At 38.2% G+C, this 27,298-nt stretch overlaps 4 protein-coding genes and 1 long non-coding RNA gene across 11 annotated transcripts; 3 read left to right on the forward strand and 2 right to left on the reverse strand.

Moving 5' to 3' along the window:
- The first annotated feature begins 3,820 nt into the window (after positions 1–3,820).
- On the forward strand, positions 3,821–6,628 carry birc2 (baculoviral IAP repeat containing 2). Of its 2 annotated transcripts, XM_051876853.1 has the most exons (8): positions 3,821–4,754; positions 4,845–4,944; positions 5,028–5,106; positions 5,193–5,241; positions 5,324–5,566; positions 5,649–5,903; positions 6,145–6,186; positions 6,330–6,628. In XM_051876853.1, the coding sequence occupies exons 1-8, from the start codon at positions 3,830–3,832 to the stop codon at positions 6,521–6,523; spliced, it is 1,887 nt and encodes a 628-aa protein (XP_051732813.1). In that variant the 5' UTR covers positions 3,821–3,829; the 3' UTR covers positions 6,524–6,628. The 2 variants fall into 2 exon arrangements, with proteins under 2 accessions (XP_051732813.1, XP_051732814.1); XM_051876854.1 differs by lacking the exon at positions 6,145–6,186.
- Positions 6,629–6,998: 370 nt separating this feature from the next.
- Positions 6,999–14,693, reverse strand: LOC127503264 (DNA polymerase theta-like). The gene is made up of 3 exons (XM_051876855.1): positions 13,235–14,693; positions 12,975–13,115; positions 6,999–8,151 (listed from the first exon to the last, which is right to left on the reverse strand). Exons 1-3 carry the CDS (start codon positions 14,670–14,672, stop codon positions 8,081–8,083), a joined length of 1,650 nt encoding a protein of 549 aa, XP_051732815.1. The 5' UTR covers positions 14,673–14,693; the 3' UTR covers positions 6,999–8,080.
- LOC127503277 (uncharacterized) lies at positions 14,685–17,199 on the forward strand. The gene is made up of 4 exons (XR_007927058.1): positions 14,685–14,843; positions 16,495–16,640; positions 16,806–16,949; positions 17,061–17,199. It is a non-coding gene; the product is annotated as an uncharacterized LOC127503277 (long non-coding RNA).
- LOC127503254 (DNA polymerase theta-like) lies at positions 14,953–23,532 on the reverse strand. Of its 6 annotated transcripts, XM_051876822.1 has the most exons (18): positions 22,852–23,439; positions 22,412–22,517; positions 21,677–22,325; positions 20,839–21,021; positions 20,580–20,710; positions 20,218–20,374; positions 20,036–20,144; positions 19,735–19,948; positions 19,488–19,629; positions 19,256–19,402; positions 18,871–19,083; positions 17,573–17,715; positions 17,287–17,485; positions 17,054–17,196; positions 16,763–16,956; positions 16,544–16,668; positions 16,029–16,272; positions 14,953–15,850 (listed from the first exon to the last, which is right to left on the reverse strand). In XM_051876822.1, exons 1-18 carry the CDS (start codon positions 22,911–22,913, stop codon positions 15,121–15,123), a joined length of 3,891 nt encoding a protein of 1,296 aa, XP_051732782.1. In that variant the 5' UTR covers positions 22,914–23,439; the 3' UTR covers positions 14,953–15,120. The 6 variants fall into 6 exon arrangements, with proteins under 6 accessions (XP_051732782.1, XP_051732786.1, XP_051732788.1 ...); XM_051876824.1 differs by having other exon boundaries at positions 15,645–16,272; positions 22,852–23,461; XM_051876825.1 differs by lacking the exons at positions 14,953–15,850; positions 16,029–16,272; positions 16,544–16,668 and having other exon boundaries at positions 16,940–17,196; positions 22,852–23,511.
- Positions 23,533–23,954: 422 nt separating this feature from the next.
- Positions 23,955–26,950, forward strand: ddias (DNA damage-induced apoptosis suppressor). The gene is made up of 4 exons (XM_051876848.1): positions 23,955–24,306; positions 24,497–24,658; positions 24,733–24,838; positions 24,931–26,950. Exons 1-4 carry the CDS (start codon positions 24,194–24,196, stop codon positions 26,635–26,637), a joined length of 2,088 nt encoding a protein of 695 aa, XP_051732808.1. The 5' UTR covers positions 23,955–24,193; the 3' UTR covers positions 26,638–26,950.
- The last annotated feature ends 348 nt before the right edge of the window (positions 26,951–27,298 follow it).

Below are 27,298 nucleotides of genomic sequence, written 5' to 3' on the forward strand. Positions count from 1 at the left end.
TTACAAACAATGGTAATATTATTATTATTTTGAGCAGTACATTTTACTATATCATAGTAATAAATTTCTGTTAAAATTTCTTCCAAGTTAAAGCAAACTTTTATTTTGGCGGTTTGTCATAAAGTTTTTTCCAAATGAAACAGTGAAAATCTCTGAAGTGCCTCGGAGCAGTTCTGGAGGTAAAGTTAATGTGTTCATGTCCTCATATATTGAGAAGACATTTTTTGCGGCCGCAGTACAAAAAAACCGCAAGTCGCGCTTTTCCCGCAACTGCATTTTCAAAATAGCCCAGTTTTGCGGGAAACGCGCTGCACTGGCAACTATGACTTTTCGGAAAGTCCCCAGAATTTCTTTACCACTGCAGAGTCTATGACGGCCAGCTCCGCCTCTCTGGACGTCCATGGGTGTTAGAGTAGGATTAGAGTGTGATTGTACATTGCTCCTCCTTTACATTTTCGCAACTGCTCATTCAAATTCTACAGAAATTCTACTGAATTCTCTATTCATGATGACTAGAGCAAGACTTCGCTGTTGATTCTTCTGCCTTTGGTTTTCTCTGGTAAGTAAAGAACAGACAACGATTCAATTATTCTAACTAGGAGGCACTGTTTAGTGATGTTCTGCGCTCAAATGTTAGACCATACCATATACCACCCTGATTATGATTGTGGGAGTGGGAAATAGGATTGTATGTAATTAGTCTATTACAAATCAAGAAATATCTTGGGAAATTATTTCAGTTATTGTATGTTTTATTTATTTTCAACCCTGTTCTTTATTTGGTGATTCTTTCTGAAAGTGGGTTGTGATTATTTAAAAACACTGACAATAAGTTATTATATATGAATAATTCACACAATAATATTCTGTCATTATTTAGTCAACTCATGTCGTTCTATATTCCGTATAATGAAAATAGATTTACTACAGTATAGTGATCCAATTTTAAGCTCCAAAAGAACAAAAAAATGCACAAGACTGAAAATTTATAGTTGTTACTCACTAAAAATGTTCTCCTTCACCACAGAAGCTTATAAATTTCTGTTCTTCACACTTGGAATATAGCACACAAATCACAGGGACCACATTAATGGTGCTTTAGTACTTTTTTGACCTTGAGAACTCGTGGTCACTGCTTCCAGTGAATGGAAAATAGCATCGACTGAACTCTCTCTCTCTCACACACACACACACACACACACACACACACACACACACACACACACACACACACACACACACACACACACACTCCTTCCAAAAATGAAGAAATAGAACATCACATTATGTGCAGAAACCTGAAGATTACTTCACCCCACAATAAAATAAAGTACCAGTTTAAGAAATATCTGTAACACTTTAAATTCGTGACGGTTACTATGCAACTGTGACGTCACTTCCGCCTTCATTCGCTATACAGAACAGAAGAAAGGACATTTTGTGGTGTTGAACAAAATCCGTTTTTGTTCTTATCATCGGTGAGTTGGTGTTTTTGTTAACTCTTCGTTGGCCAAAATCAAGATTTGAATACCTTAGTAGTGTTGTAGGTGTTGTTTATGGCCTTTACATAGAAAACTGGTTGAGTGTTACACCCGAAGTCTTCGAGAAAATGGCAGCGGAACAGACGACTGTATGCTGTTTCCGTGGCTGGATTTCACCGTGTTTACCACCTGGGTCAGAAACGCGTGATCTGTTCGTAAGGAATGAGTCACATTAAGTTATTTCCTTTTCGACTTGAGTCGAATCTCTCCGAGATTATAATTATCAGAGCAAAGGGTGGAAACTGATGACGATTGTCTGAATCATCACCATACAGGGGAAATTAATGCACCACATAAAAAAACCCGACTTACAATACTTTTTAGGTTTTTGCATTTGTATTAAGATAACATATTAACTTATGACGTAAGCTGAGGGTTTATTGAGTTATTTGAGTTTAGAGAATGAGAATGATTGTTCTCCCGCGGTAGAAATCGCGTTCCGGGGGGGCAGAAATGGGAACGCGGGGGCACCGCGATGCGACCGCAAAGGGCACTTTAACTTTTACGATCAAAGGGGCAGGGGCTCAAGCCTTCCCTTGTGCACGCCACTGATATCAATGAATCTCCGGTTTTCTACTTGTAATGCGTTTATTGGTTGGAGGAACGAGGAAGTTGCAGAAGCAGGAAATTCTCTGCGGTGATAAATCGAGCAGGGGTCAGCTGCATAAACATAGCCAGGAAATTAAGACTGTCTTAAGAACTAGTCTGGCCAATTAGTTAGGGGTAATCATTCTTACTTTACGGATTCAAATTAGACCAATCTAACTTTTATGTAACGTTAGCTGACTTAAAGCTAGCTTATCATTTTTATAAGCTGTCGACCCAAAAAACGAGCGTTTAAGGACTAAAAAGTGGATACAGGCGATTGAGACAGAGCGCGACATGTCATATTACTATGCCCACTGGAGGGTAACGTAATCAGCGACAGGAAATATAATATATAAAACTGACATTTGGATATTTGACTTAACAGTGGCTAAATGTTTACTGCACACTTAGGCTTACTGAGGCATACTGAGTGTCAGGATCCCAAAATTTACCCATTCTTCCTGCTGATGCTTCACGTCTTATTGCCTTTATCCACTTTTGTCTCCTTAAAGGCTGGCTTTTACGGTTCGGTAGCTTATAAAACTTTTTTAGATTGTTTGCTGTACACCTTGTCACACAGCAGCTTTAAGGCGTTGTTATGTTTTTTTGTTATAAGTCAGAAATGACAAGGAGGCAGCTTCACGCAATACAAAGTCAATGGAGACGGTTGGATTGTTTCCCCCCCCCGGTGTGGGTGTGGCCTAAATGCGCTCTGTCTCTGTAGTCCCTCTGTTCCAGCTACCTGTCAATCACATGAGATCACAGCAGTTAGCAAACAAACAACAATCCGAACAATTCTCAATGGACAAAATCAATTCGCACCCTAAATTTTTTTCTCATTCAAGAAGCTGTCTAACTCAGACATATGCATCACAATATGGAAGAAAAGATGATCACAACATCAGTTTCATTCAGACTTTAACTTATTTATTATTACATTTTCATTCTTGGTTTGCAGAGTCCTGCTGAAAACCCCTGATATAAAAGTTTGACTCTACCCTCATGCCTTTTATACTGGGAAATTCAAGACATTAATTTAGACCTGTTCTCTGTTATTTTTAGGTTCATGCATCATAGGGAGAGGAAGCACATACCTCCTACATCGACCTTTTATCTGTTCAAGAGTTCATCAAATTTTTTTAATAAGATTATGTGTTCTGCCATGGACGACTAGACACCAGTCATGGGATATCCAGCAGAGAGAAAGGCTTGAATGGATACACCCTGTGGTCACATTTTTAATTTCTTATTGACCATATGTTACAGTCCAAAGAAACCACCATTTTTCATTTAAAAATGTGTTTTGTTCCATATAGCTTTGGTGTATTTCTTAATGATCCAGGATGAGTTTTGAGAGCTGCCGTGGAGGGATCTTATAAGCTTCATCTTGTTCATCTAACCAAGCTGTTTGTTTGATGTGGCTTGCGTTATGCATCACATTATGTTCATGGAGTTTAGTTCAAGGCACGTGTCACCAGTTCTGTGAAGAAACCCAGTTTTTGCCCCTGTTTTGTAATCCATGTCATGCTGTAAGGACATGATTGATAAGGAGGAATTTGGATTTTTTCATTTCGTAAGGGGTTAGGTGTTTGTGTAATCTTGTTTGGTTTGCTCACAGTTCATTCTCTGCACACACAGGGTATTCCAATCAAGCCTTTCTCTCTGCTGGACATCCCTTTGTCCTCTTTTTTTTTTCCCAAATGGAAATTCTACAAAACAGTGCTTTCCTGCGCGGCTTGTGTCGCAATAGCTCTCCTGCAGATTTACAGTATGATAATTCCTCTGAACTCTTTCGTATATCAACGTATGCAAAGTTCCCCACCACTGCGGCAGTGACAGAGAGGAGTCTCGCGCGAGCGGGGTTTTATTACACCGGAGTGGGCGATCGTGTCCAGTGTTTCCGCTGCAATGTGACGGCTGACAACTGGCAGTCCGGCGACTGTCCTGCCGAGCGCCACAAACAGCTGTCTCCCAACTGTAGCTTCATCCAGAGTTTACCCGCCACCGCAAACCTCCTGTCGTCCTCCCACTCTGCCTTTTCCCCGCTTCGCAACGTAGCCATATTACAGCTGTCCGCCCCTGCGACCACTGGAACGTTGACCACCACAGCATCCACTTCAGGCCAAACAGAGGAGCAGGTGGGTTACTTGAACATGGGATTCAGCAACCTGGCCCCCTCCAGTCCCATTTCCTCCCGTGGAGTGGAGGATATGTCTCACCAGCGACCGCCGGCTTGTCACAATCCTGGTATGCGTCGGGAACAGGAACGCCTTGACACGTTTCAGAATTGGACTCTTGTTACAGTAACTCCTGCTGAGCTCGCCAAAGCTGGTTTCTACTACCTTGGCCAGGGCGACAGGGTGGCTTGCTTCAGTTGTGGCGGCCAGCTTAGCAACTGGGAACCGGGAGATAGGGCAGTATCAGAGCACCAGAGGCATTACCCCAACTGCCGCTTCGTTCGAGGCGACCGTGCAGATAATGTACCGTTATCTGGTTGTGGGCTTTCCAATGTATCCAACTCTGCAATGCAACAATGTGAAGAAAGGCTGCTCACGTTTGTCAACTGGCCCTCAAGAATACCTGTTCGACCAGACCAGTTGGCTAAAGCTGGTTTTTATTATGTTGGTAAGAGCTTTGGTCATATTATTCAGAGTCTAACTTTAGTGTTTAGATGCTCATGCTCACCAATAATTCCAATTTTGTTTGTTTCGCTAGGTCGTAATGATGACGTGAAGTGCTTTTGTTGCGATGGTGGACTCAGATGTTGGGAGTCTGGTGATGATCCATGGGTAGAACATGCCAAGTGGTTCCCGAGGTAAATAAAAGAGGCTTCTGGAGTCATTTTCTGTCCCATGATGGTATTATGTGAATATTAATTATGCATTTATGTGCTTCTAGATGTGAATACCTGTTGCAAGAAAAGGGCCAAGAATTTGTTCATCAGATTCAAGCAAGATTTCCAAGACTATTTGAACAGGTATGTGAGAAATTCTGGTGTCATTTGTTCTTCAAACAATGTGATACAAACTGATGGATGTCTTACCTAGTTCACATGTCTTGCAGCTTTTGACTAATGGAGACAGCAACTCAAGAGAATTTGTTGATCCACCTGGTAAGTTGTTTTCTAGTGATTTGGAGCTACATGTGATGCTCATTTCCATATAGATTACACTCTATCTTTTGGCTTTGTGTAGTTGTACACCTGGGTCCTGGAGAAGACCGTTCAGAAGATGCAGTGATGATGAACAATCCCGTGGTAAAGTCGGCTTTAGAGATGGGATTTGAGCGTGGCCTAGTGAAGCAAACGGTCCAGAGCAAAATTCTTGCAAGTGGAGAGAATTACAAAACCGTTCAAGAATTGGTGTCTGATTTACTAAGTGCAGAAGATGAGAAGAGAGAGGAGGAGCGAGAGCTTCTTGCTGAGGAGATGGCATCAGGTATTTCTACAGAATAAGATTGTGTCTCATGACTCAAGTGTTTGACTCGATTGAATCTAACACTTATCTTGTTTCTTTACAGATGGTTTTACTTTTCTTAAGAAACATCACGCTGCCTTGTCACAGCGTCTAAAAAGTGTGCAGAGCTTAATGGACCATCTTCTAGAGGAGAACGTTATCTCACAGAAAGAGTATGACACTATTCGTAACTGCACTTCAGTCAAGCAGCAGACTGGGCAGCTCATTGATTTAGTCCTGTCGAAAGGAAATGCAGCAGCAGAGGTTTTCCGCAACTGGATCAAGAAGAATGATGTGTACCTGCTGAGAGAACTGATGGGTATGTGATGTTTAAATCAGATATGAGAAAATGTATCTGTGAATTTTCAGTGTTACATGTTGTTAGTCTGTGTCAGTGTGAAACTGTACAGCCAGTAGATAGGAACACTTTAATCACTTAAAAAAAAAGGGTGATGCCTTTTATAAAGATCCTAAAATGAGCAGGGACAAATCCACAACAAACAATCACTACATAATATTGACAACCAATTTTTATTTTTTTGTTCTTACTGCAATTTCAGCCCAGACAAATGAAGCTGCATCACCGAGTCAAGATCTTTCAGGTATATTCAAACATCAGAAAAGGTTTTCTTTTGATTTTGCCCCTTTTTTTATCGCTAGCCATCACACTAAGGGAATCAGTTAGATCCCACTCTGAAGCAGAGAGTTTGTTTAAAACGATTAACAGTGTCTTTCATGTTCACAGACTTGCCTATGGAGGAACAGTTGAGAAGACTTCAAGAAGAGCGCACATGCAAAGTTTGCATGGACAAGGAAGTCAACATTGTCTTCATCCCCTGTGGTCACCTAGTGGTGTGCAAAGAGTGTGCGCCTTCTCTGCGCAAGTGCCCCATATGTAGAGGATTGGTTAAAGGCACTGTCCGTACTTTCCTATCATAAAATGAATATATCCTACAAGTGACAAACTGCATTTAGATTCACAAATTTTAAAGTAAATACACACTTCTTGGTTCTGAAATAATGAATAAAAACTATGAAACTGAACTTATGTGTGATATTTGATCTTTTTAATGTTTTGGACAAATGTTTTTTTTTTTTAAAAAAGTACATAAATAGTTTGCATTTCAAGTTTTACAAAAGTTTTTAATAGCACCTGTTGAATTTTATTTTAGATTAAAAATATTTACTGCATATATAAAAACACATCTGCACATTTAGTGTTTTAACAATTCATTAAAGTAAAACATGATCACTATCATTAGTGTATATGTAAACAGTAGATGACTTGTTTCATATGTCAAGGTCTTGAAGGTTACCCCAGCTCGGACCCACTTTGACTTTTACTCTAAGCTTTACATATAATTTTACAACGCACTCCATTTCTCGCTTCACAATCTGGGCCACCTGTAAAAACAATACAATTTGACTTGTCACCATTGAGCTTTTTTATATTCCACGGTAAATGCAATATTCAGAAAGAATAGAATGCAACAGTCAGGTTCTGGAAATAAAAACTCCATTTTCTCTATAAGGTAATTGATTTTTAACAATCATTTATAAATCGTTAAAGTCAGCCCTACTGTGAGCTACGAGTTTAATCAATGGTATTTGCTTCTGTTAAAGCCGTCAGTCTGCATTATATTAACTTATTTTTTAAATAATTGTTTAACAGTGGAATTTTTGGTGATAACCTACATTACCATGATGCTGTACGGAAAATTCCACCAGAGAGTCGAAACAAGCAAAAGGTGCCAAAAGATCTATTTAGCTCCACCCACTCCCATAATTTGTCAGCCTCCCTACACTCTCAAAATACTTAAATATTTGAATATATATGCATATTTTGCAACCAACTTATATATATATAAAATCAACATTTTTAATTGAGTAGTTTTTTTCTATCTTTTTAATTCGATTGTGCTGTCTGCACTGCTTCATAGGATTTTAGTTCTTTCTATCACTAAAGCCATTAAGTACACAGGCTTGTACCTTTGTATTTTTATCCAATTTTCAAATCCTTTTTTTTTTTTCTTTTTTTTCCAAATCAAACTTTGTAATGTTGTGATTCTCCTCATTGCTGGTTGACTTGGTTCATGGCTTAAAGGAACACTCCACTTTTTTTTGAAAATAGGCTCATTTTCCAACTCCCCTAGAGTTAAACAGTTGAGTTTTACCGTTTTCGAATCCATTCAGCCGATCTCCGGGTCTGGCGGTACCACTTTTAGCATAGCTTAGCATAGTTCATTGAATCTGATTAGACCGTTAGCATCTCGCTCAAAAATGACCAAAGAGTTTCGATATTTTTCCTATTTAAAACTTGACTCTTCTGTAGTTACATCGTGTACCAAGACCGACGGAAAATGAAAAGTTGCGATTTTCAAGGCGATCTAGGAACTATACTCTTATTCCGGTGTAATAATCAAGGAACTTTGCTGCCGTACCATGGGTGCAGCAGGCGCAATGATATTACGCAGCGTCTCTAGGGGAGTTGGAAAATTAGCCTATTTTCAAAAAAAGTGGAGTGTTTTTTTTTTTTTTTGGTGGTGGAGCTAAACTGGCACTTATATCTGTTTGGGGAAGACAAGAGTAGTATTAGGTTTGGGAATAGCAGCATTCAATTGAGAAGGTTTAGTAAAGTTGGTAAATTTTTTTCAGGTTTATTAAACTTTTTTGAAATCCCTATGAAATGAATGGAAAAAATACTTCCGGAACCAGTGTCGCTGAGAAAGTTGACAGGCACTAATGCCCTCTATAGTCTTCTTAATTACCTGAATGACATCTTCCTCTGCAACCTCATAGATGAGTTCATCATGCAGCTGAAGTATAAAATAGCCTCCTCGAGAGGGTCTGAACTGATTTCTGTGGCGACCACCTGAAAAAAACATTAAATTCACATCCCAGATTAAAAAGAAAAAATGCTATAATATGAAGTGGGTCATACCTGATCGAATTAGAGGGTGCCGATGTGATGAGGGCACTCCAGGAAACGCTGCTTCCAGTCGGCGCTGGATGTTGATGGTTGCTAATTTTACAATGTCAGCGGCAGAGCCCTGCACGGTTGTGTTCACTGCCTGTCGCTCTGCCTAAAAAGGAGGATCAAAATTTAACTTATTACACACCAGATATATTATAATGGAGTGCTCATGAAAACTTACGTGAGACTTTATGTACACATTTGAGTCCTTTATTCCAGGCAAGAAACGCTTTCTACCGAGTAATGTCTTCACATAACCATTTTTCACACATTTCTGCACAGTTTCACGCAGAAAGTTCTGAATGCCTTGAAGAAAAGTAAAAATAAAAGACGCTGTTATCATCATTACAGCCTTTTTTTGTCCAGACAACAATCGTACATTGACATTTACCGGTGTATCTGGATTTAAATGTTTCGATGTAACAGGCAGCATCATTCTCCTCAATGCCCATTTGCTCTCCAAGTGACTTTGCTCCCATGCCATAGATTATTCCATAACAAATCTGTTGACAAAAATGTTACGATTGACAACCAATAAAATTTCAATTTGCAGTTGCAAGTGATACCATTAGTGAATACTGTATAGTCTTTCACATTAAAAGAGAGACTTTTTAAAAAAGACTTAATGGTCTGGAACAGGGATGAGCAACTTTTGTCCTGCAGAATTTAACCCTGATACAGATACGGATACAGATACAGTGACCCTCCAGGACCGAAGTTGCCCATCCCTGGTCTACAATGTATGTACATGTAAAAGTATGTAAATATATTCAAATGTAGCAAACCTGTTTGGCCTGTTGCCTCATATTATCATCAACTGAAGCAGGCTCCACCATTTTCCACTCAGCTGCTATGCTTTTAAATACATCTGCACCACTGTTGAGCACATGGAGGAGCCGTCTGTCTCGGGACAGGTGAGCTAAGATGCGAAGCTCCAACTGTGAGTAGTCGGCAGCTAGAATCAGACCTCCTGAAGACATATGTATAAGATTAAAACAGAGGGAGTGTTAATGTGGCATAAATCATTTTATATAAGCAAACAAGTGTCCCTTTAAATTATGACCCCTTGACAATAAAGTTACATACCCGAAAAAGGAACAAAAGCATGTCTCATGCTGACAGAAAATGGCATCCCTTTTTCTGGTGATTTGTCTGATACTTTTAAAAGGGGTGCCAATTGCTGGTTTATCTTTGATCGTTTACCCCTGAAATGAATAAATAAACATATCATACAAATAAACATTTTATATATGTGTAATACTAAACATTTATGTATTTTGGTTATTTAGAATAAAAAAATAGGGGGAAAATAAAAATCACTGCAACAATGTAAGACCGTACCACGTCTTGCTTGCACCATTATTCTGTGATGGTTGACTTTCTTCTACAAGTGTTGGCATTTGAATTTCAAAATCTTTTGGGACATTCTGAATGTTTGGTTCAGTGAAGCTCACGCGCCCTATGTGAGAAAAACATTAAAATACTGTCCTGAGAAGATGCACACATAAAGTTCAAAGGTTATTTCTTGATGCTTCACACCTGTGGCAGTGTGTGACTGTGAGATTGGATGTATTCTGTCCATCTTCAGATGTGGGTGCCACTTCTTCTCTCTTTGCAAGGGGAAAACCACTTTAGTCAAAGCATTCGTGATCCTTCTCCACTCAAGAATAACACCTGGTAACTGATGCAATGGCTTGAGCTTTTCTAAGACATCCTGATGAAACAAGAAAAGAGTGCATTTAGGAAGTGCATACATACCACAGATTTAAATGTTAGACTGTGGAACGTACCTTGGTTGTGCTGAACTGTTTAGAAAGTTTGATACGTGCTCCCGCTCTTCTAGTGTAGCCCAGTGTCTTCTTATTCTTTGGAGCATTTAAATCTCCATTGGGAGGCAGCTTCAACTCAAGAAACAACACCTGTAACAGTTGAGATGGAGGATTATAGAGTTTTTTGGGTTTTTTTTTTTTTACAAACCTGATTCCAAAAAAGTTGGGACACTGTACAAATTGTGAATAAAAAAGGAATGCAATAATTTACAAATCTCATAAACTTATAATTTATTCACAATAGAATATAGATAACATATCAAATGTTGAAAGTGAGACATTTTGAAATGTCATGCCAAATATTGGCTCATTTTGGATTTCATGAGAGCTACACATTCCAAAAAAGTTTGGACAGGTAGCAATAAGAGGCCGGAAAAGTTAAATGTACATATAAGGAACAGCTGGAGGACCAATTTGCAACTTATTAGGTCAATTGGCAACATGATTGGGTATAAAAAGAGCCTCTCAGAGTGGCAGTGTCTCTCAGAATTCAAGATGGGCAGAGGATCACCAATTCCCCCAATGCTGCAGGCGAAAAATAGTGGAGCAATATCAGAAAGGAGTTTCTCAGAGAAAAATTGCAAAGAGTTTAAAGTTATCATCTACAGTGCATAATATCATCCAAAGACTCAGAGAATCTGGAACAATCTCTGTGCGTAAGGGTCAAGGCCGGAAAACCATACTGGATGCCCGTGATCTTCGGGCCCTTAGACGGCACTGCATCACATACAGGAATGCTACTGTAATGGAAATCACAACATGGGCTCAGGAGTACTTCCAGAAAACACTGTCGGTGAACACAATCCACCGTGCCATTCGCCGTTGCCGGCTAAAATGCTATAGGTCAAAAAAGAAGCCATATCTAAACATGATCCAGAAGCGCAGTTTCTTTTGGGCCAAGGCTCATTTAAAATGGACTGTGGCAAAGTGGAAAACTGTTCTGTGGTCAGACGAATCAAAATTTGAAGTTCTTTTTGGAAAACTGGGACGCCATATCATCCGGACTAAAGAGGACAAGGACAACCCAAGTTGTTATCAGCGCTCAGTTCAGAAGCCTGCATCTCTGATGGTATGGGGTTGCATGAGTGTGTGTGGCATGGGCAGCTTATGGAAAGGCACCATCAATGCTGAAAGGTATATCCAAGTTCTAGAACAACATATGCTCCCATCCAGACGTCGTCTCTTTCAGGGAAGACCTTGCATTTTCCAACATGACAATGCCAGACCACATACTGCATCAATTACGACATCATGGCTGCTCAAATTTCAATATTTCAAAATATTGAAATTTGAAACTTCCACATCATTGCATTCCTTTTTTATTCACAATTTGTACAGTGTCCCAACTTTTTTGGAATCGGGTTTGTACACAGGTTAATGAATTTCTATGTGGGTAAATGTATATGGTCATCATTATTTATATATATTTATATATATCAACCTCTGCAACATCCTCTGGACTGGTCAGTGAGAAGCTATGTCCTGCTAGCTGATAGGCTTGCGATTCGAGAGCACTTAGCTTGGCTTGCATCACATGTTTCTGAGCCTCACATTCAGCAACACTAAACCCAATTCCATTCAGCTCCAACAATGCCAGGCAGTATTGGGTGGGCATCTCCACTTTCTTGAATACATCTAGCAATGAAAAGTACAAGATATGAGATAATAGTTAGTATCTATATAACCTAATTGAAGATAGACCTGGGTCCAAACCTGCTCCTGGAGGGCCCCTATCCTGCAGAGTTTAGTTCCAATCTTAATTAAAGTCAAGGTTTTCAGGATTACTAAAACTTCCAGGGGCTAGTTGGAGCTAAACTCTGCAGGACATTGGCCCTACAGCAGCAGGATTGGACACCGCTGATTCAGACAATTCGAGTTGCTAAAATGATTTTCGTTACCCAAGAAACCATCCTTTTCAAGAAGACAGTTGAGTTGCGTCATGACCCTGAAGACCAAAACAGACTCAACAGTAGCTCTATAACGTCCCGGTTGACTGGCATCTCCATAGATCCCTAAACTCTGCACACCCTGACCGGGACTAATTCCCTCAAGCATCGAGAGATCCTCAGGGGTGAAGCTGGACACCATGTTGTGGAGGGTGCGTTCTTTGGAGCTTGAATCCAGAAGCCAACATGCAATCTATTGAAGGACAAATAACTGAATGTAGTTAGACATCCTACCCTATCAGATCCATCTTTGTGATTTCAATAATTGAGAAGATGGAGAGCATAGACAATTTTTCTCTGTTTTGTCCAACCTTTGGGTCTTCAAATGTGCCACGCATAGCAAGCTCACACGCCAGGAGAAGTGTCTTGTAAAGCTGAATGAAGTCATAAGTGACCATCACACTCGATTCTTTTTCCAAGCAGCACTGAATTTGCTTCAGTCGTTCCTCAACTGTAAGAGTCTCATCAAGAGGTGGTGGAGCTAAACTGGCACTTATATCTGTTTGGGGAAAGACAAGAGTGGTATTAGGTTTGGGAATAGCAGCATTCAATTGAGAAGGTTTGGTAAAGTTGGTCAATTTTTTGTCAGGTTTATTCAATTTAGTCCTTAGTCCACAGGTTTTCAATAACATGTTTCATACCTGTGTCTGACAGCTCCTGTTGTAGAGATACAAAATAAGCATCTTTTGCGCCCCAGCATACAGACATGCCAATGACAACAAGATCCTCATATCCCTTCAGGAGGAAGCCATCTTTTCTTTTGTTCCTCATTGGGGTAGTAGCTTCAAACCAAAATGGATTACACAAGTTTATAAACTTATATGTACTGTATATTAGAATACTAAAACATATAAGAATCAAAATTCATCTAAAAATGTAAATGTATCTAAAATGATCTTACATTTTTTGAATTTTCCACCTATAACTGTCTCAGGTGTCATTGAGCTGCTCTCTATCTTCTCACAGGCAACAGCAATAGAAAATTTGCCCTTTGTTTTCCACTCCTTTACAAATGTTTGGAAAAGCCTTTTATCGCTTGCCACATCGATTATGGATAATGTTTCTGGACTGCAGGAGTTAGAAGCAGGAAATGATGGACACTGAGAAAGTCTTGTAAAGCCCTCATCAGCCAGTGATGTGTCTAACTCTGATGCTGAGTTTCTCCTCAAACAAGATTGATAATCTTTCTGGGTACTGGATTTAGAATTTGGATGCAGTTCAGACCTGTTCTTGGTGACGTTAAGAGGTGATTGTACAGCTGAGGTGGTCATTTTGACCCGTGGTGTTACTGGTTCAGAAACTGGTGTGGGAGGAACAAGGTCATTGGGAGTCACTGGTTTGGCCTGGACTACCACAAAATCTTCAGTACTTACGCTTCTTGGACCTCCCTGCTCAATTCCATGGTTTGTTATTACAGAAACAGCTTCTTCTACAAGAACAGCAGCTGCATTTGGTTCCACCACATTTGAATTTGTCTGCCCTGGAGGCTCAGATAAAGTTGAAAACTGATCAGACCATTTATCAAAAATGTCTTGCATTCCTGGGCTGATGTGAAATGATGAACTGTTTAATTGACGTCTTTCAGATGAAACTTTTGGATGAGTCTCATTGTTTTGTGATACATGTAGTTCAGACACAATGTCATCTGTATAGCTGGGCTTCTCTGCACCCAATCTTGGGCCATCACAAGCCTTGATAACACTGTTTATTTTATCAAGATACTGCTCTCCAATAAGTAGCGAATCTCCCCATTCTGAAAGGTTGAAAGATGATTCGCCCCATTGGATGGCTTCCTGATCCTCTGTTGACACAACATCTCTCCTCTCTGGAATGAGTTCTGGAGAAGAGCCATTTGAATTAGCATGTGTTTCAATCACCTGCTCTTCTTTGTTCTCTCGATCAGTTGCTGCTTCCTCCATGGCATCCAAGATGGAGTTGTCATAGAGACTGTCAAACAGAAAGCTGCTGCTCCGGTTGAAGCTATTGTCAGTAATATGATCAGAGGACTCATGATTTTCCCTTTGCTCAGCAGGTTTATTTACATACGATTCTTTTTCAGCAACTTGGTTACTGTAATTTAAAATATTCTCCAACTGGCTGTCAGTAAGTGAGATGTTATATTTAGGTTTTCCTTCAGTGGATGGGCCATTCTCAATAGGTGATAAACCTTTGACTGGGTTTTTGTTTTGGTTTTTAGACACATGATTCTCATTTTCCAGGAAAGATGACTGATTAACAACTTTCATGTTACTTGCTGAATCATCATGACTGTCCTGTTTATCTTCTTTGATAATGTTTACATTACAATTGCCATGTGAAAAATCATCCCCTTGAAGCATTTTCTCAGTCTGTGTATCGAGTTGAAAACTATCACCAAACTCTTCCAATCCATTTATGTACAAATCAGGGGAGCTAAGCTTTTCAGAATGACACACTAAATCATTTTTAACTCGGGTGTTCACATGTAAGCCACCTTCATTCTCATTTCTGCTGCTGAATTTCCTAAAACTGTGAGTAACCGTTTCTCGTTTTTCATTTTGAGTTTCATTTTCGCTCTGATTTAAATGTTTTGTTTTAGATGTGCACTTTCTCCCTTTATCTGAGGGGAATACAGTGACATTTGGTGCTTCCCCATCCTGTTTTGGAGCACATGAGTGAGAAATTGTTTTTGACTCAGTGTCTTGGTTCAGTTCATTAGTAGAAGATTGGAGTTTTATCTTGTCTTTATCAATTCTACAGTCAGTTTCAGGTTTATTAGAGCAAAGCTCTTCAGCTTTTGACATTAGTTTAGGGTCTTTTGCGAGTTTGAGTTGCCGGTTTTGCTCCAAAGACTGTGGGTCCTGCTTCAGCATCTGTAACATTCATTCTTCTGCGTTTCGAAACTGGACTTACACAATGTTGATCACTGCTGGAGATGCAGGTACTTTTTAGACAGGAGTTATGTCTGGAGTTCCTTTGAAGTGATTCTGAAGAGCATTCCGATGACTCAGCTGTCTGGTTATTGTGACAGCCCTTATCTTTGGCATTTATTGATTTGAGAACTTTATCCAGTACACTTGATTGCTGTTCACAATTCTTAGCAGGCTGACACTTGGCAGATGACACACCTGAGTCAATATCCATTGTTTTTTCTGAACTGGTAGTGAACTCTAATGGCCTTAAAGGAGGATGGGAACTAACGTCAGCACTTTTATCCACCAACTTCTGTCCGGCAACATTCGCGATTACATTTTCACCCTCTTCATGTTCTGGGACCCTTGATGTAGACTGTAGAGGTTTTGTGTTGGATGATTCCTCAGGTGAATGGGAATCTGGCTGGATATTTGTTGAGAGGGAAGCTGGGTTCCATTCCACCCCAAGAAGCGCCAAATCCTGCTGGAGGAGCAGACGGGCCTCAGCCACGATCTGCAGAGCAGCCTCCCTTTCAGTCAAGGCCTTTTTCCCACTGACCCAGATGCAGCGCATGTTCTTGCGTTCTTGAGCCTCCACCTCGCTCTCATCCACCGCCTGCCTGGAGCTGCAGAGATTCAAATCATCACTGTATGAGTTAAAATAATCTAGGGATGAACCAGTATTCACATTCTGGCCAATACGATAAACTGATCATTATTTTTATTAAATTATTAGTGGTTTTTTTTTTTTTTTTTTTAAGATTAACTTAAAGTGATTGTTCGATGACGGCAAAGTTTGATTACCTTTTGAAAGGGATAGCTTTCCTAAGGGCCTTTTCCACCTCTATAACATCAGCTCTGGCCAACTCTGCCACAGTGACAAACCCAGAGCTGTAGAGTGTACGTGCTCTCTGGGCGTTTAGCAAAGAAATACGAACCAGATCACACAACTCCCTCTGGACTCCAAAACTCAGACGACTCTGGAACTGGGACAGAAGCAGCTCTAGGTTGTGCCATCCAAGTCGATTACAGAAGACCGTAACCATACCTGGAAAAAAATGCCAAATTTTAACTTTGCCATTTATCTCATATTGACAAGTATGGAAGCCTGTTTCTACCTCAGTGTAAAAAAGTAACTGCAACTTTATTTTGCGCTTATTATAATTAATTCTATTCTATAACAATATATAAATATGTAAATATGATGTAATAAAGTATGTCTTATTTTAAAATTCATCTCACTTCCTATTTTAAACTATCTCAATTACAGAAACAAGCTTCCATAGATATGCCTGCAGCATGAAGAGATGTCAATGTACCTGCATATGTTGAGGCAGACTGCTGAAGTGACTGAAGCTGTCCTCGGCTACAACCATACTTCTTTGCAACAGCTCCAAGTGGTTCTTCGCTTACCAGGTCAAGCAGAACTAATGTTGTGAAAAAACTGCATGACAAAAAAATTACACATCAACATACTGCTAATTTAACTTTAAATTGTAATAAGATGAAGTGCTCTAAATTAAAAAAATACAACACACCGTTTGTGAATGGCCATCTGTCTGCGTTGCTTCTCTGTTTTAGCAATTAATTTGCCACTAACGGAACGGGCCAGGAAACCTTCTTGAATGCCTACCATCTCAGCCACTCGCTTCATTGCAGACGGTAGTTGCTCCCACAAACAGAAGAACTGGTACCAGTCTATTGTCGTCCAGTCCACGTACACAGGTGTTATCTTAGAAATGCATGGCATGATTTTGTTAATAACCCATATTTTTATATTAAGAACCAATCCGTTCTTTATCTATGATAAACTGAACTGTTTTGTCTACCTGGTAGAGGATATGGAGATCATTTTCCAACACAAATCCTTTCATTGCTCTCTGAAGATCTGCAAAAATCCCCAGGGCTTCTGGGGGTGATAAAGATGAGGACAGAGTTGCAGATCCCAGATGCGTGGGGCAGTACCTCTCCACTGCGAAACGGACAATTATCAAATGATCAAAATGTCAACATACATCACACAATTTTTTTTTTTTTTTTTTCATATCCTTAGTTTTGTTACCATCTCTTTCCTTCTGTATATGTATGAACTCATTGTCCATCAGCCACTCTATGCAGGCCTCAATAGCCCCTTTGTTTTGAGCTTCTGATTCATCTCCTTCCTGATGTGGTTGTTCGGTTGCCATACTGGCTGCCAGCAGAGTGCAGGAAGCATACATCCGCACATCCTGTGGTGAGCTGGCAACTCCTCCAACAATGATCTTTAATCAAAGTAATGAAATAAATCCTGTACATAATCACCCAAAACAGTTTCATACAACAGACTATGAGGAGCAAGACATTTATACCTCCAGGATGGCCCTGAGCATGCTGGTAGTGACGCCCTCTCCCTCCCGCTTCACTAGACAGCTGCTGATAGGCTTGAGCGAGCCCTGGATGAGACTCGTCCCCTTTGCACGTTCAGCCTCTTTACAGACCAACACACTCTCACCTGACAGACACACATAGATCATTACATCTCATTTATTTTCTCTCTCTCTCTCTCTCTCTCTCTGTCTGTCTGTCTGTCTGTCTATCTATCTATATATATATATTCAGTATAGTTCAAAATTTGAGGTCACTAATATTAAAAAATATAATAAAAAAAAATATATATAAAAAAAATCAATAAAAAAAGCATTAAATTGATCAAAATTGACAGTAAAGACATTTATGTTACAGAAGATTTATTTATATAGATGCTGTTCTTTCTGTTAACTTAGTATTCATTAAAGGATCACGGTTTTTACAAAAATATTATGCAGGACAACTATTTTCAGCACTGATATTAATAAAAAAAAATATTTCTTGAGGAGCAAATCAGCATATTAGAATGATTTCTGAAGAATCATGTGACACTGAAGACTGAAGTAATAGATACTGAATGGAAATTCAGCTTTGCCATCACAGGAATAAATTACATTTTAAAATAGAAAACAGTTATTTCAATTTGTAATAATATTTCACAATATTACTGTTTTTACTGTATTAGTAATCAAATAAATGCAGGTTTGGTAAGCATAAGAGACTTTCTAAAACATTAAAAAATCTTACCACACCAAACATTTGAACAGAAGTGTCTAATACATATATATATACATATATATATATATATATATATATATATATATATATATATATATATATATACACACATGTGTCATAAATACTACCGTTCAAAAGTTTTTAAAAATGCAGACTGTGCTTCTTTATATTTTTCTGTGATACATTTTTTTCAGGACTCTTTGATAGAAAGTCCAAAAGAACAGGATTTATTTAAAATAGAATTATTCTGTAACAATGTAAAAGTCTTTACTGTTACTTTTGATCAATTTAATGCGTCCATGCACTGTATGTTGGGTGCAGTGTTGGCTAAGTTATCTACTATTTTTTATATATAATTCTTCTATAGTCTATACAGTATTTAATGCAATTATATCAGAAGTAACAGAAATTAAATTACTTTTTTTACATTTTCAGGGGAAAAATAATTAATTTACAGTAAAAAATTACACCCAACACTGGCTGAGAGTATAGATTATAATATGTTATATTATACAAAAATAAAATATAATATAATAGACTATAATAAATCTGTAGCACTCACCTATGGTGTCCACTCCTTTACGGCCTGCCCGTCCCACCATCTGCTTATAGGTCAGGATGTCCAGCAAATGACCATTGAAAACAGGGGTTCTGATAATCACACGTCGAGCGGGCAGATTTACACCAGATGACAATGTGGAAGTGGCAGCTAACACCCTAATGTAGCCTTGACGAAAAGCTCCTTCTAGAATATCCCGCTCATCGAACGTCAAACCTGACACAAGGGTTTCAAAGGTTTTACACAGTGGATTCAGAATGTCCTCATCTTTTTAAAATGACAAAAAATTTACTTTTTTTTTGTTTTTTATTATCATTTAAATATTTTATTTTTTAATGTTTAATTTAATTCTTCTTATTATTCAAGTCTAACATTAAAGCACATGTACCTGCATGGTGGAAGGCCACCCCCCAGGGAACAGTCCGCTGAAGGACCTGGTCTAAGCCTGCAGGAGCGCGCTTGAGCTGCGCTACTACATCCTGGAGACCTTCCTGCTTCAAACATATACTTTGCACTCCAGAGCCTGACTGCATTTCTGTAAAAGCAAACATTGTTAAAGCATAATACACTATACCTTGATAGTAAAATATCTACAAATTCCCACATATGTATCTCTAAACCTTTGTGATGAAGATTGTAAAACTCTCTTCCAATGCTATCTGCTAGTTTCTCACACCAGTTCTTTGAAGGGCAGAACAGCAGTGCAGAGTGTCCGTCCCGCACTGTCTCAAAGCAGAGGCTAACAATGTGGTCATCATCACCCTATGGATAGAAGAACATGTTATCAGAGAATTTTATAGGTAAACATTAGCTGGTAGAATTTAGAGATTCAGGTTTCAGAGGCCAACAAATATGTCAAACTCAGACCTTAACTGGAAGAGCTGGGGTGAACTGTCTGACCAGGTTCAGAGATCCGTCATAGATATTTGTGCCAATCTTGACCCACTCCATCAATGGCACAGGACGATAGTTTGTACTATACAGCTCAGCATTCAACCAGTGGGCAAGAAGGTCCAAGTTTGGCAGTGTGGCACTCATACCAACAATTTGCACCTCAGGTGAGGTACTTTTACCAGAGTCCCTTAAAATAGAGAAGATCACCACAGGTGATGTTTATCAAAAGCATTGCTGGGTTTTTTTTGGATTTAACCATTACATTATTACATACCTTGCTGACTTTTTTTGGCCAATGTATTGGATTTTAGTCAGCAAAAGTTCTAACAGATATCCACGACCAGAGTCCCCAAGCATGTGCAGCTCATCGACCACAACAATTCCTGCAATTAGGGAGAACATTTACTTTTATAAGAGCACCTGGCAGAACATTAAGAGGTAAGGAAATGTCATTACCAAGTAGATCCAATTTGTCTTCTTCAATGAGCCTGTTGATGAGTCCATTAGCTTTCTCTATTGTGCAAACAGCGACATCCAGAGCTGAAAACCCACCAGCCGCAGAAGTGTTACCCATATACCCCTCCACTCTGACCCCTGCCTCCTGAAATACATTCTGGGTGAAAATGGCAAGTATAATATTAGCAAATCTCTTTAACAAAATTTCAAGATGTAGACTGTCAGATGTTTTCATTTCAAACATATATGTACATACTGTATACAGTACTGCAGTCATAGTTGAAGAAGAAAAATACAATAAAAAGTGTGGGCCAACTGACATAGTTGACAATTATACATGCACTCAAGAAATGGAAACCAACCTGTAGATAAAACATCTTCTCTCGTGCCACAGACACGAAGGGAAGAATGAACATGGCCTTCTGTCTTGTTTCCAAAACTCTCTTCAAGATTAACAACTCAGAAACCAAAGTTTTCCCTGCACTGGTTGGAGCTAAAAAAAGAAAATTTATTTATATATTTATTTATATATTTTGTATTTGATGCAGGTCCTATTTCCCAGGACAACAGGATTAAGGACAAATAAAGTATGTGCGGTAAGAAGAAAAAACATCTCTTTACCAGAATACACCAGGTTCTGGCCCTCCAACACTTTGCCCAAGGTCAGACACTCAGCCTGCCACTCAAACATCCTCTGAACACCGAGACTCTGATACTTCTCCAGAACAGGCTTAGGGAGACCCCAACTGGAGAGCATAAGCTTGTCTGACTGATTGGCAGGACGTCCCATATGGATGCTTTGTGCTGTTTGGGATAATTATTAATATTAAATATTATTATTATGCAATTATTATTGTTTTGAATAGTAAAATGCCACTCAAACGTATACTGTTCTAAAATTTGGGGTCAGTAAATTTCTTTTTAAAAAAAAAAAAAAAATCAATTAATACTTTTATTCAGCAAGGCACATTAAAAAGTGACTGCAAAGACATTTATAATATTACAAAATATGCATATTTCAATTAAATCATGCTCTTTTGAACTTCCTATTCATCAAAGAATTCTGAAAAAAAACAAAAAAACATAGCATCGGTTCAACAAAAAAATTAAGAAGTTTTCACAACTGTTTTCAATGTTGATCATTTCTTTGATAGCTTCTTAAGCACCAAATCAGCATATTAGAATGATTTGTGAAGGATCATGTGACACTGAAGATATAATAAACTATATTTTAAATATATTACAATGGACAACACATATTTTGAATTGTAACAATATTTCACAATATTACATTGGTTGACTTCTTTCAAAACATTAAAAATATATATATATATATATATATACATGGATGAAATTAAACAAAACTTCCCATTAGTAAAAATCTGAATATTTAAATCCCTTTATCAAATGGAGATCGAATACTGACATCTGCCATGCTATAGTGGAAAATTCTATCTACCTGCATCTGGTAGTGTAGCATCACCGAGGACACTAAGATCCAGTCCTGGAGGAGGGGTCAGCACAGAAACCGAGAGGTTTTTCATTGATCTCTTCTGCTGCTGCAACATGGATCGCTCTTTAGCAGCAGCCATATGTGTCGGACTGAACAAAATGTAATCCTTGGAGGTACTGAGAGAGTCATTTGGGCTGGTATCTCTTCTGAACTTTAACTTTTGCTTGTCATTTGCTACTTTAGATGTTTTTTTCATGGCGTTCAGGATCTTTTGAGAAGAAGAATATTCCCTGTCACGTTTCAACTCACGGCCACGGGCTTCAGTCTTTTTGGTTTCACTGAACAAAAGCTTTTGAGCCAAATCCCTCCAGTCATTCTCTTTTTTGCTTTGTGTTCTGGTTCTTTTGCGCTCTGATGGTGACCACACTGACCCTGGACTTGAAGGGCCGATATTTTCTGCATTTTGTACTTGTTGCTCACATATATTTTGTGGCAAGACAACATTTTTCTTAAGTGATGCCGATTCAGTTTGGTGAATGTTTTCATCTTTCTTGAATTTCAAGACTTCCGGACCCAATTCATCAATGGCTTGTAAAATGTCCTCATCCATAGCCAGAGTGGAGTCTCCTGGCATCCATTGCTTATTCTGCATTTGCTTTAAAAAGATAATGTTAATTTTTACACTTAGTGTAACAAAGCTTAGCAGTGGCATAATATTATATAAAGTAATTAAAAACATACTGTTGGCTCATTACATCTTCTCTTCTCAGATATATCTGTCACAGAGGAACACGCCTGCAGGCGACTTGATTGTCTGTGTGATGGTTTCTCATCTGCAAGAACTAAGCTACATGAAAAACTACAAGTTAGTGACAACAGTTTTTATTTACATTTCACATCTGACATAAAACAACTTACAAACAGGCTTTTAAAACAAGCTATTGTTTCTCACTCATCTAGAGCCTCAATAATAAACAGTTCTGTTTATTTAAACATCAGTGTTTTCAGTGGGTACTCATACAATGTCTCTCTTATTTATTTGTGTACATTAAACAAAGTTCTTCTAAGGGTTAAGAACAGCGACCCATTCAAAGGTCCGTGTTAACCAAGTTTGTAAACATAACCATAGAAACCTACACCATCAATAGAAGCACAACACAGTTTCAGGTGACATATCTTACCCCTTTGTCTTTACAATCCGATGTTGTCCCAAATAAATCTTTCTTGTCGTTGAAGTAGTCATCACATTAAAAAAAATAAATGACTGTAAACTAATGCCTTCACATACAATGTGTAAAAATAAAAAGTCAAATTAAATATTTTGTTAAGGTAGCTGTCGTGTTGCTACCTCTCGTCGCTCCACATAAACAAACTCATGTTACTGAATTAAAAGCTGTTACTGGCATTTCTATCATGACTCCAGCCAGTTGAGCTGACATGTTTCTAAATTAAATTATTTACTTAACACCATAGCAAACTATTTGAACGAGTAATATTTCATTTGTCCTGTCGGCCATTTAAAATATGTTTGTGTAAATGCATATTTAATGACAGCACTAAGAAATCAAAACAAGGTTAAAGGAAAACAAAAAACAACCAAATCAAAGAGCCCGCGGTGTTTGCACACAGTTGTCCGGGGGAAACACGTCTAAAGTGTTGTTGATTCTGAATGTTCCTCCCGTGACTGTATAAAGATATTACACAATATTATATCGTTTTAGCTTTAACAAAACTTTCAAAATCATACAAAGAACAGTCAATTGTCATACCGTTTTACTTAAAAAGTGAAGATGTAATTTTTACATTACATTCTTGTTTAGTGGCGTTTACTTCGTGAATGAATCATTTTTTGAATGAATCTTTTAAATGAACGATCCATTCTCGTCACTTTCATAACTTAAAAAACAAACAAACAAAGAGATACAATTCTACTGCATTCAAATACTTTGAATATCAATAGCAAACAAAAGCATCCCATGTATAGATATTTCTAGTAATTCAAAAGAATCGATTCATTTGTATGAATCAAAATCACTGCCATCACGCGCTCAGCTATCTCGCTAGCAACACTGACACCTGCAGTATGAATGGTATGAACAAAGCGCAGGAATTATGTCGCATTAACGTGGTCACAACGTTTCATTACTTAAACCTAAAATATAATACTATTAAAACGTTTAAAAAATATATATTTGCTTTAAAAACTACACAGATCGCCACATATCATTCACAATATTGTACGGGAGATGGCGCTGTGCTTCCTGAGGAATGAGAGAAAACAAACGAGGAAGAAACTCATCGTTCTTGTTTTGAAATGCGAAGTTTGTTTGTAGCTGAGTTTTTTGTTTCTGATCCTTTACGTTCAAATTATATGCTTTTATATGATTTTATCTCTTTAATAATCTAGACGTAAATGTAAAAATATATAAGTAATAAGAGTCATTTATAATCAGGGTCCTCCTTGTAGAGAATAATGCTATCATGGTCAATGTTTGTAAACCTTGTCAGTAGTTTTAAGCACTCATGAGCAACACACGGGCTCTCGTGAGCTGCACAATACTTTCTCTGCAAGACTCTTGTTTTATATATCCATGCTGCAAAGGCTGTCTGTCCAGATTAATTCAGGAAAGCAAAAGGTACGTAGTAAATGCATTTCAGATGACCTAAGATGTTATTTTGTTGAAATATATTTGGTGAAATTGTCATAATGTGTAATTACTGTTGCTATAACATAATTACTATTGTCTGAGTGAGTGTATGTGTGTTAAATTAAAAACCATCTGAACATTATAAATGAATGTTTAACTTCTGAATCAATATCTTTAGGGCTACATGTGGAAGGTGTGGATTTACATGTGACTTACAAAACGTAGACTACAGATACAGGCTGTCATTTAAAGTTTCCAGAAACCAAGATATATTTGGTGTGACAGTATTCGGTGGCTGTTTAAATCCGTTCTTTGGCATTACTGCTGGTGACCTTCAACGGTATGTTTTAAAGCATTCACAAATTTTAAGCATTTCTGATGATTCATTGCTGATATAAAATGTGATGTTCCCAGATTTATTGATTTGGAGAAAACTGACGGCACACATACTGTTCAACAACTGCTTGTCAAAGCTGTGGAAGACTGCTTTATAGGAAGATGTGTCATTTTTGGATTAAAGGTATGAAGAATTTCTTCATTTAATTTGGGGCGGGGCATCTAGATTATCTTCTTTTTTCTTTACTTTGTTTATTTCTTGTTCCTTCTTAACAGGTTCCTCATAATAATGCCAAAACGCTGTCTGGACAGTTAGTGGCCTGCCAAATAATTTCTCCATGCGAGTCTTTGATGGGATGTACTGTAATCGCTTATTTTAAAAACCTCTTGCAAGCAAATTCACATTTGTGCTCTTCTGAATCTGCAAACGATATCTGTCCATCACAACAGAAAGACTCACAAAGTTCACAACGAGATGAACTCAACAGATTTGATTATACTCCTCCATCATGTGCAAGGTTGGATTCTCAACCCAGCTGTGAAGGATTCACACTCTCAAGGGCATGGCAGTCACCCGGCTTATGCTTCCCTCCGGAAGCAATAAGTAATCAGCTGTCCAGAGACTATGATCGTAATATTTTTTCACCAAAGAAAGAAGAGACAAGAACATGTAAATGCACATGTCAAAGCAACACTAGTCCGTTGAAGCATGATAATTGTATACAGGGTGAACTGAAGAATGAAACACAACACAGTCACAGAAAATCTTTTTCCTCAAGCTGTGACATGTTTGAATCATCAGCACATTTCAACAGTTCTACTGCATGTGACACTATGAATCCATTGAGCACCTTTTCTCGTGAAAATAATTCTGAAATAACTACATCCGGACACTGCCTTGTAAGAGCTAAATCCACGGACAATTATGATTCACCTTTTCATGAGAAGTCACTTTACAGTCATTCTGGTCAAAATATATGTTTTGATTTAGAAGATGCACCTTTATCAGAAAGCTTAGAAGATTTTGTCAGGGTTGAGCCTCAAATATCAGAGATAAATGACACAAAGGAGCGCAGTTCATGTAAAAGAGATCAAATGATTCAAGAGCATTCTCTGAATGAAAATTTAGTGGTCACAAGCTGTATCTCAAACACTACACAAACACCTCTTTGTGGTGATAAATTGTCCTCACCAATGCGCAATGTGAACATAAGCTGGAAAGAGAACGATGAAAATGACTGCCCAGAAAATCTTGAAATTAAGATAAACAATGCTGAGACTCTCACTGTTCTGTGCACAACCAATTCTTCAGGGCTGAAAAAGATTATGCCTTTTAGTCCATGTAATCGCCCTACAAACAACAGGTTGTCTTTTTCTAACAAAAAACGCACTTTAAAAAGAAAAAAATTAACCAAAAGCAGACCATCTGTGACTTTTTGTTCAGTTGACCATGAAAAGAGCAAATATTTCGGGCACTGTGCACAAAGTGAGGTCCATTCTGTAAACTGCAAAGTCAAGCAGGAACTGATTGTGTTTGATGACCATGGAGAGAAGTACAATTGCTCTGTAGACTTGTTTGCTTCTGGTCAAAGCAGTATGGACATGAATCTTTCGGATGTGACAGAGATTTCTAAAGTAAATGAACCAAGGAATGTCAACACATCAGAGCCTGGACTTTCAGGTTCCCTGCTTTTTTCACCATGTTTGCAATCCACCCCAGTTTCGAATTATCAACACTCGTGTGGACAGAAGACAGGGCGAACCCGAAGACGTGTAAGCTCACAGTGCTCCAGAGCAATTAAATGTGCCTTTAAAAGTAAGACCACAGATCTGGGTTTAAGTGATAAAAGACTAAAGTTGGATCAGTTGCCGACTGTTGGGTCTGAGAGTTTCTCAGGCGATACGGACAAGCAGGATGCAAGTTGTAATTTATCTGTAAACGTAAATGAGTGGTCCAGAGATCTTTTTGAAAATTCATTTTGAATTACAATATCCTGTAAATGTAATTGTAAATAAACAATTTTGTAAATATAAAATGTTGTAAATAGCTGTTTAAATAATTTAAAGATTACCCCAATTGTTTTTTTTTTTTTGACTGAATAACTTTTTTTTTTTTCAGAACAAAACTGTTTTAACAAAAACAAATTTCAGAACAAAACAATGTTGTTTTACAATATATACAAACCCAGAATTGTTTATTCTTATGACATTATATTATGTATTCATAATTGAACTGACATGTGTTTAATAGTCAGTGACTTACAAATGTATACGTTAATAAAATGATGGAAAACCACGGTTGGCCATTAATATTGTGTCCATTTTGTTCCGAGTCACGTCCAACAATACTTCAGCAACGCTGATGTATTCAAAATAGACAATTAATATCCATAGATAGACAGGTAAACAATTTCCATACGCCTGTATGAAAAATAATTCTCTATATTGTTTTGAACCCGTTGAACTTCTATGCAAATTACTCTACAATGTGTGTATCTTACTGTCAAGGTGATGACGACATTTTGTACTCACTGTTGTGATTTTATTGATTTATGTAATTATTTAATTCTGATAGGCTCTTCTTGAATGCAATAGTTCTGTTTTGACCAATGACATTGAGCGAAAAGTTTTCTTTACCCAAACG

This window comes from Ctenopharyngodon idella, chromosome 21 (assembly GCF_019924925.1).
Source record: "Ctenopharyngodon idella isolate HZGC_01 chromosome 21, HZGC01, whole genome shotgun sequence".
Classification (NCBI taxonomy): Eukaryota; Metazoa; Chordata; class Actinopteri; order Cypriniformes; family Xenocyprididae; genus Ctenopharyngodon; species Ctenopharyngodon idella.

Bases quoted from the DNA above. Each gene is read 5' to 3' on its own strand.
- birc2 (XM_051876853.1), top strand. From the start codon at position 3,830: ATGGAAATTCTACAAAACAGTGCTTTCCTGCGCGGCTTGTGTCGCAAT. The intron at 4,755-4,844 runs GTAAGAGCTTTG...TTGTTTCGCTAG, and splicing joins AGCTGGTTTTTATTATGTTG to GTCGTAATGATGACGTGAAG. The intron at 5,904-6,144 runs GTATGTGATGTT...CTGCAATTTCAG, and splicing joins CCTGCTGAGAGAACTGATGG to CCCAGACAAATGAAGCTGCA.
- LOC127503264 (XM_051876855.1), bottom strand. From the start codon at position 14,672: ATGCTTCAAGGGGATGATTTTTCACATGGCAATTGTAATGTAAACATT. The intron at 13,116-13,234 runs GTAAGATCATTT...TTTGGTTTGAAG, and splicing joins AGGTGGAAAATTCAAAAAAT to CTACTACCCCAATGAGGAAC. The intron at 8,152-12,974 runs GTATGAAACATG...TTCCCCAAACAG, and splicing joins ACAGGAGCTGTCAGACACAG to ATATAAGTGCCAGTTTAGCT.
- LOC127503254 (XM_051876822.1), bottom strand. From the start codon at position 22,913: ATGACTACTTCAACGACAAGAAAGATTTATTTGGGACAACATCGGATT. The intron at 21,022-21,676 runs GTAGATAGAATT...TATCCCAAACAG, and splicing joins TGCTACACTACCAGATGCAG to CACAAAGCATCCATATGGGA. The intron at 16,669-16,762 runs GTGTGTTGTATT...TTTGTCATGCAG, and splicing joins CAGATGGCCATTCACAAACG to TTTTTTCACAACATTAGTTC.
- ddias (XM_051876848.1), top strand. From the start codon at position 24,194: ATGAGCAACACACGGGCTCTCGTGAGCTGCACAATACTTTCTCTGCAA. The intron at 24,307-24,496 runs GTACGTAGTAAA...CAATATCTTTAG, and splicing joins TTAATTCAGGAAAGCAAAAG to GGCTACATGTGGAAGGTGTG. The intron at 24,839-24,930 runs GTATGAAGAATT...CCTTCTTAACAG, and splicing joins GTGTCATTTTTGGATTAAAG to GTTCCTCATAATAATGCCAA.